At 33.0% G+C, this 11,797-nt stretch overlaps 1 protein-coding gene across 2 annotated transcripts in view; it reads right to left on the bottom strand.

Moving 5' to 3' along the window:
* Positions 1 to 3,328: 3,328 nt before the first annotated feature.
* LOC117332257 (coiled-coil domain-containing protein 33-like) overlaps positions 3,329 to 11,797 on the bottom strand; it is a 47,798-nt gene continuing 39,329 nt past the window's right edge. For both annotated transcript variants that reach the window (XM_033891144.1, XM_033891151.1), the window contains 8 exons: positions 11,455 to 11,499; positions 9,404 to 9,654; positions 8,752 to 8,840; positions 7,835 to 8,024; positions 7,279 to 7,355; positions 7,021 to 7,125; positions 6,739 to 6,867; positions 3,329 to 3,977 (listed from right to left, as the gene is read on the bottom strand). In XM_033891144.1, the coding sequence (XP_033747035.1) occupies positions 3,903 to 3,977; positions 6,739 to 6,867; positions 7,021 to 7,125; positions 7,279 to 7,355; positions 7,835 to 8,024; positions 8,752 to 8,840; positions 9,404 to 9,654; positions 11,455 to 11,499 (961 nt within the window). In that variant the 3' untranslated portion in view covers positions 3,329 to 3,902. The remainder of the gene's footprint in view (positions 3,978 to 6,738; positions 6,868 to 7,020; positions 7,126 to 7,278; positions 7,356 to 7,834; positions 8,025 to 8,751; positions 8,841 to 9,403; positions 9,655 to 11,454; positions 11,500 to 11,797) is intronic.

Here is an 11,797-nt window from a genome sequence, read left to right as displayed (position 1 = left end):
ATATAATATTTAATGTATTTCTGACAATATGTGAAACTGGAACCAGATACATAAAAGGCAGTGCATTCTATAACCCAATACTTTATTACGTGCTGTCATTGGTAACTTTCTCTTTTACTGTAGTTAAAAATTAATTTGTAAGAAAACTGAGTCCTGAGTAAAATAGACCACAGTAAATCTGTATTATCTGGCTCCTGAGTAAGATGGAACGCAGATCACATGACAGATCACATGAAAATAATTCAAGACATATCACCTGACACTTTTATCTGGCTCCTGAGTAAGATGGAACACAGATCACATGACAGGTCATGTAAACAGATCACATGACATATCACATGACAGTAATTCTGTTTTATCTGGCTCCTGAGTAAGATATGACATATCACATGACAGTAATTTTGTTTTATCTGGCTCCTGAGTAAGATTGAACAAAGATCACATGACATATCACATGACAGTAATTCTGTTTTATCTGGCTCCTGAGTAAGATTGAACAAAGATCACATGACAATGATTCTGTTTTATCTCTTTATTCTTTAACATAATAAATAAACAAGAACATAATATTCCAATACATGTATGTACAAAAGTCACAAAATATCACATTCACTTAGTACATATATCACAGAACATCAAATAAACAATTTGGAAGAAACGCTTTACATCATACACAAGTACTAGGTAACATTATCAGGCACAACAAATCAAGAAATGAAACACATTTTGTTCATGTATTGGTATTGAACAGGTAATTGTTCAATTTAGGAATTATTTGTAACATTTTCCATACCAAAAAGGGGGACTATGTCATACGATCATTATCACATATAAAATTTTTACATTGGCGGCGCCACTTCACAGTCGTAGATCTTCCAAGTATTTTTGACCCCTCTTTTCATATAATTCTGCACTGTTTCACTTCGAAGAGACAGAAATTTGTGGTAGATAATCAAGAATCAAAATAGATAATAAACTTCATAAGTTTCGAGGAAAGTTGGACGCTAACCTTTGAATTCAAATCAGAAATAAGTGATTTTGTAAGATATGTATCTATATATTTATGCTAAAATTTGTCATTACATCTGACACTATGACACAGTAAATATCAGACAAGAGATGATAACCCTAAATAAAGTTTGTAAAAGTACTAAAGGCTTATAAGGTGGAACTTAATTATCTATAATCAATTAAAGCTCATTAATAGCTATGAAAGTGTAAAATGTATTAAACTTGAATAATTAACCTGAAGGCCTACAATGATTACCCTGGTACCCTAGCTATTAATATTGACCTAGTTATTCTTTTAAAAAATTAATTTAAAATATTATGTTTTACCGGTATATTTCTAATAACACTAACTAGTTTTTACTTCTTGAGATATAAAAGTAACTCAATAATTTCATTAAAAATGGTCAAATATTCATCAATATTTATAAACAAACATCACGGACAATAACAATGATTACTATTATAATGGCAATGTAGATTGATGATTAAGATGATGAAGATGATAATGATGATGGAGAGGATGACAATTTTGGTTCTTCATATGAAGTTATGAACGTAATGAGATATAAAACTTTAATGGACGGATACACAAACTTAGAAATGACTGATCTGTGGCATAGATTGCAAGTATCCTGTTATAATGACACCCATTTACCGTATTTATCCATCAACAAGCCCATGTCTATCCCACCCATAGCTTTTATAAATTATGCTCAGTAGAAATGCCAAAAATGCTATATTTGCTATTTCATTGTCCTGAAATAAGCCCACTCAGCCGATAATTTGAGAGACAGTAAGTCCCCCACTCTTCACAGTCTTACTGCTGGATAAATACGGTAACAGAAGAAATCTCAATATCTTGTAGAATAATATAAGTTGGCTCCCTTGGTTTTTCAAAGAATGAACAGTAACCAAGGAATCCCTAATCTTTAAGCTAGAAATTATTTGTAGACTCTCTGGACTTTTTTAAAGCATTAATATGGTAACATGGAAAATATCTTGCTATTCCGAAGTAAGAGATTGCACGCTGGCTCCCTTTACAGGTTTATCACAGAATGAATATGGTAACAGAGGAGATCCTTAAACTTTGAGTTATAGATTGTGTGTAGTCTGGGCTTTTTACAGCATTAATATGGTAACAGAAGAGATCCTTAAAATTTGAGTTATAGATTGTGTGTAGGCTGAGCTTTTTACAGCATTAATATGGTAACAAAGAGCTATTCAGGTTCATAAAAAATACTATCAATCTTACTGACATCATGTTTTCAGTAACTATTAAATGATTTAAATGGTGTTTAGGTCAGAAAGATCACCAAATTTGTAGAACAAAATACAGCTTACAAAATAAAACACAAGTTCATTATGGAATATTTAAAAATGAATAAAGCACCAAACAGGATTCAATTTATGTCTGTGAAAATCTTACTGAAATACATTGCAGAGTAAAAATGCAAGAAACTGGAAGATGAGAGAATCAATTAATTCTGTACTAAGTACACTCGTACTCAGTTACCAGTAAATGCTATGGAATCTAATTCAGAATGTGTATCTTAACACCTAAATGACACGTTTTGCTCTATATTTAACAAGCATACTGGGTATTGCTAAAGCAATACATGTCCCCTACCAGACTCCGCTAAAAATGGCAACAGTTACTTCGATCTTAACCTTGACCCAAAAACCCTGAATCTCGAACTGGGCTGAGATATTATGGTCCTTTATCATTGTGTGAAGTTTGTTCAAAATTCCTCAAGGAATGCAGCCGTTAGAGCGCCGACAAACTTTGGCATTACTTACATCTGTACAAGACTGACGGAGAGGAACTATTGTACCCTCAGTTTCACAGGTATGGGACTAAATAGCAGTAGCCAAAGATATCTTATCTTGTAGCATGATTTTCAAGATATTTGAATATACAAAACATAACTATGGCAAAACTACAAAATAGCAGAACTTTACTCTTGTTTACAGAATATTTCCTGGGTTTGGATTGAAAGTGGTACATATATATTGATCTTATTGGGTTCTTTGTGTTCTCTTAACATACATCCTCAAATGAAGAAGGAAGAGTTTTTTTTAAGCAGTTGTATGCTCTGCATGTATACACTTGTAACAATTTATGGCAAAGAAGATAATATTTCCTGAGAAGATGTCTCGACAATATCCTACATGAGACTGTACAATGATGAAAATAGAATTTTTGACAAACATTTCTCTTTTATATGGCTAGTGTTTACTTGATTTTAATCAGGCAGCTTGTCAGTAACCTAACAATATGTCCTTAGACTTTAAAACTAAGCTTTCACATTGTTTGTTAATCTTTTCAGAATAAAACAGAAATTTTGAAAAATAAAAAGGTGGCTTTACAAATAATCGGCATCTGACAAAACTGAATCAATCCTAGATATTCTTTACACTCTGTCAAAAGTTGTTTATCCATCAATCTGCATTCCCTGCAACATTGGGTTATGGAATGGGTAACTGAAGAGGTGAAATGTGTCTCCATTATTTTGTCTTGATGGGGACACCTGGATTAAGCGGTAGTGTAGTAAATGTCACCCAGTTATAGCGCTGTATGTTCAAACTTGGGTTGGAACACACTATAAATGATACTATTAGGCTTAAACACGTCTAGTTAACTCTATACTGTCCCTTTTTACCGTTGCCATGATTGACTTCACTTGGGGAAACACCAAAAGTCTACTGGTCTGGATCGAGTCTCTCCTTTCTTGTTTATCATGAGGGCCACTTGTCAGTCCTGAGAGCAGCTTGTCTGTAGGATAGTTCACTCGCACTGATGACATGAGCTACTATAATGGACTAATATCGTGCACTGTAATCTCCACATCAGCTAGTGATGAGAATGATGAAGTCTCTCACATATGTAGTTTTCACCTGTAGAGTGGCATTGGTGACAGTCTCTGTTTTGGTGAGTATCTACTTGGGTATGAACGACCACGTGGGTCCTGAAAAATCAAACAGGTGAATTAGGAATTTGATAATTGACTTATTATGAAAAAAATATGACTAATCATTGTTTTAGGAATATTAACATCATTAAAAAGAACTTATTTGTCTAATTTAACATAATTAAATGTATTGTACTGGAAATTTAGAGTCTAACTTTCTCTTTTGTTCTGGAAACTACATTTGCGAGGTCTCGACCTACTGCAAATATTTAATAATGTAGCTGTTCTAATTGGATTATTCTATACCAGAAGTGCACATTCTCTTAGCGTTAAAATTTCATTTGATGAATATCTATCCAGAATCAAAGCCTTTTAATGTAAAAGACAGTGCTACAACAGTGGTCTATTAGCAAAAGCTAAAACTGATAGTAAGATTGGAACAAGTAGCAGAATTTAAAAACAACTTCACCCTATACTTATCGGAGAAGGCAATTTGAGTATAACAATAGTTAAATGTTTATTTCTTATTTCATTTCAACTATCTTGGAGCTTTCCTAAAATTTAGATACCAAAATCGTTTTGAAGAAACAAAAATATAATAATGAAATCCATTATATATATAGATGTGTTTACCCTATAAGATATCTCTCTCTGTACATGTACACCATCAATCATTGTCTTGTAAAAATTGATTTGAGAATAGCTAAGAGTGTGTTTGGTAATACAGAGAAAAGCATGGCTTTATTTGGTAATGTAAGGTTTATGAGAATAACGAGGTCCATGTTTGGTAGTACAGAGAAAAGCATGGCTTTCTTTTGGTAATGCAAGGTTTATGGGATAAATGAGGTCCAAATTGTGGGAACTGATTATGATTTAATACCTGGTAATGCAGTAACTTATTCTCAAATACACTTTTAAATCTCATAGAAATGTATATTCTGAAGATTGTAAATGATACTTAGAATCACTATTCAGTGTTAATCATAATCAACATCCACTCATTGGATCCTCTATATTTAAGTTGCTGCTCTGCTTCTACGTGTAATACAAACCACATCAAACACTAGAATATATATCGTATATGGGTGTACTGGAGAACATATATACTGTCATCTCTGTGGTAAATGTAGAATTGTGAAATCTAGGCAACTAGATAATTAAAAGCTGCTTAATATTGTTCAGCATCTACATAGTACATGTGTACAGATACATGTTAAGGGAAAAATCAAAGTGTTTCAGTCATATTGGAATATATTTAGCCATGAGGAACTAACAAAAATGAAAATATATGTTTCTAATATCTCCATAGCATAAATTTGGTTACCTATATGACGAAATAGGTCCTTCCATGCTGTTTCAAATCCTTACAGAATAAATTATGAGAAATGATAATTAAGTTTTAAATAATAAAATCAAATGATCTGTTAAGTGAACAAACCTTCATACAATAGCACCTAGACTTCTACCAGTATTTACCTGACATCTACCAATATTTTATTACATGAAATCTACCAGTATTTCACCCAACATCTACCAGTATTTTATTCAACATCTACCAGCATTTTACCCAACATCTACCAGTTATTTACCCAACATCTACCAGTATTTTACCCAACATCTACCAGTTATTTACCCAACATCTACCAGTATTTTACCCAACATTTACCAGTATTTTACCCAACATCTACCAGTATTTTACCCAACATCTACCATTATTTTACCCAACATCTACCAGTATTTTATTACCTGACATCTACCAGTATTTTACCCAACATCTACCAGTATTTTATTACCTGACATCTACCAGTATTTTATTCAACATTTACCAGTATTTTACCCAACATCTACCAGTATTTTATTCAACATCTACCAGTATTTTACCCAACATCTACCAGTATTTTATTACCCAACATCTACCAGTATTTTACCCAACATCTACCAGTATTTTACCCAACATCTACCAGTATGTTACCTAACATTTACCAGTATTTTACCCAACATTTACCAGTATTTTATTACCCAACATCTACCAGTATTTTATTACCTAACATCTACCAGTATTTTACCTAACATCTACCAGTATTTTACCCAACATCTACCAGTATTTTATTCAACATCTACCAGTATTTTATTCAACATTTACCAGTATTTTACCCAACATCTACCAGTATTTTATTCAACATCTACCAGTATTTTACCCAACATCTACCAGTATTTTATTACCCAACATCTACCAGTATTTTACCCAACATCTACCAGTATTTTACCCAACATCTACCAGTATGTTACCTAACATTTACCAGTATTTTACCCAACATTTACCAGTATTTTATTACCCAACATCTACCAGTATTTTATTACCTAACATCTACCAGTATTTTACCTAACATCTACCAGTATTTTACCCAACATCTACCAGTATTTTATTCAACATCTACCAGTATTTTATTCAACATTTACCAGTATTTTACCTGACATCTACCAGTATTTTACCCAACATCTACCACTATTTTATTCAACATCTACCAGTATTTTACCCAACATCTACCAGTATTTTATTCAACATTTACCAGTATTTTACCCAACATCTACCAGTATTTTACCTGAAATCTTCCAGTTATTTACCCAAGCCTTTGGCTTTTTTTCATATATTGAAATACCTGACATAATTATTCAACTTCAACAGCGATTGTGACATCTAGTTAAATTACAAATTACACTTCTATCAAATACAAAATTATGCTTATACCAAATATACCACCTTTGCAGTTTTATCTTGTACCATGTTATAGGGAAAAGTAATTCTGTAAACACTTACATAGGAATTTGCTGTTGGGTAGTCGTGGAGAACCATGCCTTGTGAACGACCAAATCCATGCTCTGCCTCATTGAGTCTGATCTGCATATCAGCTCTTTCCTTCCCCCACTGTCGTGAATTTTCAGCGAGCTGCAACAGAAAAATCAATTTTCCCTTCATACTTATATACATATGTAATAACATTTTCATTTTCAAAATTCATAATAAAAAAATTGACGAATGATTTTGTTGACAATTAACCAGTTGATAAATGTATTCCATGTAGTAAGAATTGAGTTTTACCTGTTTCTCCAGAGCCAGCACCCGTGCATCTGCTCTCTCCAGGGCCTGGTACATAGCAAACTTCTCCTTCTCATCTCCTGCATTCCCTGACGTTTTCAATTGGTCCTGTATCATAAAACAACCAAGAATTAAACATTTCACTGTACTGTATCCTTTGGTTAATAATATTTGAATTAAGAGTTGCCTTTGTTTAAAACACTATTTAACAGCATATTTACTACCACCACCTGAAACCATGATATCAAAAGCCAATCTTACCCGTAGTTCGTCCATCTGTGAGCGAAGGCGCTTGTTTTCCTCCAATAAAGCCTCATTAGCCTCAGTTGATTTGTCACCTAAAAGAACAAAGCAAATTATGTAGATACACTTTGATTGATATTACATGTGAGAGCTATTTCCTCTCTCTTATAAAATGTTAAATTCATAACAGGATACAAATCCCTGTTTTGATCTCTCTTATATACTAACTTTAGTATGACCAGTGCTGTCCAATAATTGATCTGTCTCTTATACTGACCATTGATGTAAACTATCCTGTTTCATAAATTGACCTCTGTACGACCTTTGACCTCTTTTTTTAAACATTCATAAAATGAGCTCTGTTTGACCAGTCATAATATGACTTTTGGGTGACCTGTCACATAAATTGACCTTTGTGTGACCTGTCCCATTAATTGACCTTTGTGTGACCTGTCCCATAAATTGACCTTTGTGTGACCTGTCCTATAAATTGACCTTTGTGTGACCTGTCCCATAAATTGACCTTTGTGTGACCTGTCCCATTAATTGACCTTTGTGTGACCTGTATACTGACCTTTCCTTGACTTGTCCTTGTTCTGTTTCTCCAGCAGTCTCTCCATCTTCTCTATAACTACTTCCTGTTTTTTACAGGCCTCCTCCATCTTTTTGTACTTGTTAATTCTCTCCTGTAGCCTCTGTATGACAGCAGCTTGTCCCGACTGGGACTGACTTTGTTTTAATAATTTCTTCTCTTCGTCGTTTTTCTAAAATAAAAAAGGAATACATTCAAGAAATCACCTGTAAAAATACTACAGCTTTTTCCGTGATTGTCTAAAGGTATCTGTTTTTTTCTTTTTTCCACACATAATTAAGTTTGATACTCATTACTACTCAAATTAAAGACCCTATCCCACTTTATTCCTGTCTCCTTGTCATCAACACATTTTTCTGAATAGTTCCTTTCAAATCTGCCTTACTAGCATTTATAAGTATCATCCTACATTGTCGCAAAATATGACAGTATAAAGATATATCATTTAATGTACAATATGATGTATTGTTGTTAATCATTTCTAGCATGAACAATATAGGCAAGTAGCATTTGCCCTGATATAGACAATCTATAAACCTACATTCTTAAGTATGACAGTCTATAATACAGTAATTCTGAAACACTTCACAGGTGTAGTGATGACCGTATCACAGGTGTAGTGATGACCGTATCACAGGTGTAGTGATGACCGTATCACAGGTGTTGTGATGACCGTATCACAGGTGTAGTGATGACTGTATCACAGGTGTATAGATGACTGTATCACAGGTGTAGTGATGACTGTATCACAGGTGTAGTGATGACTTTATCACAGGTGTAGTGATGACCGTATCACAGGTGTTGTGATGACCGTATCACAGGTGTAGTGATGACTGTATCACAGGTGTTGTGATGACCGTATAACAGGTGTATGATGACCAGACAATTAACAAACTCACCGCTATCAAATCGTTCTGGATTTTCTGTACTTTGTCTTTGTATGTGTTCAGATCATTGGTCTGTGATTGTAGTGTCTGTTTTAAGGCAGCTGAAAACAAAATGTATAAGTGTTAAGTAACAATACTTATCTGGTTGTGCTTAATTGTATACAGTTGAACATTACATGTCATTTGGGCCCGTTTCTGCCATTTGGAATGAGCAGAATTATCCATGTACTGCTCAAATGGAAATGCTTATACTGTGGCATATTGTATTTTTTGATAGTTAATATAATTACTTATAATTACATCAAATATTAAGTCATTCATTTGTTCTTCAAAAAGAAAAACCTTGCAAGGTAGACAAAAAGGAATCATTCTTCTCAGAATAATTTAATGAAACCTGTCTAAAGAGGCCACTCGGCCTGGGATCAGAAAAATGTGGCCTTTATAGACAGTTGGTATTTGTACACAGGTTGTTTACAATCTATCGTGTTACAATGGGACCTGCAATATTTGGCCTTTATAGAAAGATTTGGATATTTACATTTGGCCATATATAAATCACCAACTGTACATGTTATATACTAATAACTAGCTGATTGTATACCATCTTTATTTAATAGAAATATAATTTCAATCTAAAAACCTCAATTTAGTCACATGTACTAACCATATCTGGACATAATTTCTGGTTTAGAAAGACCATCAAGCTCGGCAGACTCAATCATGAGCTTGCTGGCATCATTGTAGTTTGCAAGATCACGACGAAGTTGACTATTGTTGTTCTCAAGCTCACGGATCCTTTCCTGTAGAGCAACCATATCCTGCCCCATCTTCTGGACAGCCAGACGGTAATTCTCCAGTTCCTTAGACTGGTGGTCAAGTACATTTATAGATGCATTGTCAAGGTCAGGCTGCCGGCTAGAGACAGAAAATGAGGGATTTTAGTATTGTAATTAGGAGTGGTTTACTTGTAAGTATGGTCTTATAAATGCAAAATACTACAAGATTAAAAGAAGTTCCAGATAGAAAAGACACTTTTAGCATTAAAGCTGTAGCAAATACTGATTTTTACAAATGAACAGTATTAGTGAATATATGGGAAACCCTTGAATAGTCAAATGAGTTCAATGTTAAAGGAATTTCCAGTTTTCATTCTTCTTTTAACAATGAAATTATTTGGGTTTGTCTCGTGATGCAGGCAATGTTTTTTTAACCTTCATACTGAACTCTGCGACTCCTTACAAGACCTAATAAAAATTTTCAGATAATGTTTTTACATCTTCATGAAAAGTTTACTGATGACTTTATCAACTTAAAGAAAACATCTGTTGTAAAAATTTCAATTTGTTCCTTTAATTCAGCTTAATAATATGAATTTAAAGTTTTTACAGCAATTATTGTTAATACAAGTATGGCATGGAGCCATAATCTAGACATGCCAGTAGAACAAGGAATCATTTTTCTCCAAGCCAGCAGAAACTAACTGTATACAGAAAGGAATTGAACATCATTTAATTGCAGAAGTTTTATTTTCTCTCTATTATTGTCTAAGTACATGTAATACTGATGTGACATGTAAGATAGATAATCTGATGATCGCTGGACACCAACAACACAAGTGCAACAGAATTAATAAGGAATATGGGTCATTTAGAAATAAGGTGGCGTCAATGTAAAGAAAGAGTATAGGATCAGCTTAAGCTTGTGCATAACAAATATATCAACAATGACCAGTACTTGTCCTGAGATTGACAGTCAAACCTTTTATAACAGATTAAGAAAACAGTTTTTTTTCTTTGCCATTTGTCATATACATTGTATATATATGACAATGGATATGAAACAACATGAAAACTAAACTTAAGGCTATATGCTAACTATACAGTGATATATAACTCCTTTTCAAATGAGTTCCACTTGGTAAAGGTTACCCAGATATATTAGTTAATTACTATCAGTGATATAAGGTAGATAACTCTAAATCATATCACATGTTCAAAGCGTTATGAAGCATACAGCCTTAAATTGTAACAGTCTAAATTTGTGTTTTTATCTTTTTTTGGGGTGTGTGTCTGTAATTTGGTGATAGATTTGACTGTAATAATATGGATATTGATAATTATCAGGGAAGTGAATGATCAATACAATATAAATGGATATTCAATTTAAAATCATGAATTTATTGAAAAAATTAATTGGAATTGAACTGTATTTCAAAATCAGTGTTTCAAAAATGATTTTTTCCCCCCCAAACATTAGAAAAAAGAAAACTTTAGTTCATACATGCCATACCTCCCGGCATGAGATAAAATATGCCATATTTATTGTAATAAATGTAATATTCAGTAAATGCTGAGGGAAAATACTGTATTCAATATGTAAATTGAATATCCACATGTTGCATATTTTGTGTACCACACAGAATCTTGTAAAACCAATTGTTCCATGTCCATGGTGATTTTTTACCATTGATACAAATTCTAAATTGAAATGAATAACGAGATTTGAAATTAATTACATTTTGAAATAAATAAGGGGTCAAATTTCTCCTATTTTTTGCTCAAATTTACAAGATTCTATTGTGTTTGACATTTGCAAAAGTTTATAATCATGCAATGAAAGAGGAAAACATTTTGAAAAAAGAAAACGAGGAGACAGTGATGATAGAAAGAAATCCGCCACCATTTGGGTTCTGGAGTTGGTAGATATATAGCAAACCTTTCTGGGAGGTGTCTAAGTCGGTCTCTATAATGGGGCCTTATACTGGAATCAGATTTCATTTAAAATGTCATGCAACATATCATACCTCATTTAACATGTAAAATGCATGTTTTAAATGTGTATAATAGGAGTTTATACTCCAGGGTCATTCCTGCTTTCTCATCAATACATTACGTTAAATTGTTTTTTTTGAAAATTCACATACTGTGATATGCTGAAATATTTCAGCTAGGTTTTATTGTTGTACAAATAAAAGGAATTATTCCACATATCAGTGGTAATTGAGGTCATTTTAATTTTTGAGTTTTTGAAATGAAAAGAATCAATTGAAAATAATGAA

The sequence above is a fragment of the Pecten maximus genome, chromosome 1 (assembly GCF_902652985.1).
Source record: "Pecten maximus chromosome 1, xPecMax1.1, whole genome shotgun sequence".
Classification (NCBI taxonomy): Eukaryota; Metazoa; Mollusca; class Bivalvia; order Pectinida; family Pectinidae; genus Pecten; species Pecten maximus.
The sequence above is the reverse complement of the archived record's forward strand: the minus strand, read 5'-3'. Positions and strand labels throughout refer to the sequence as shown.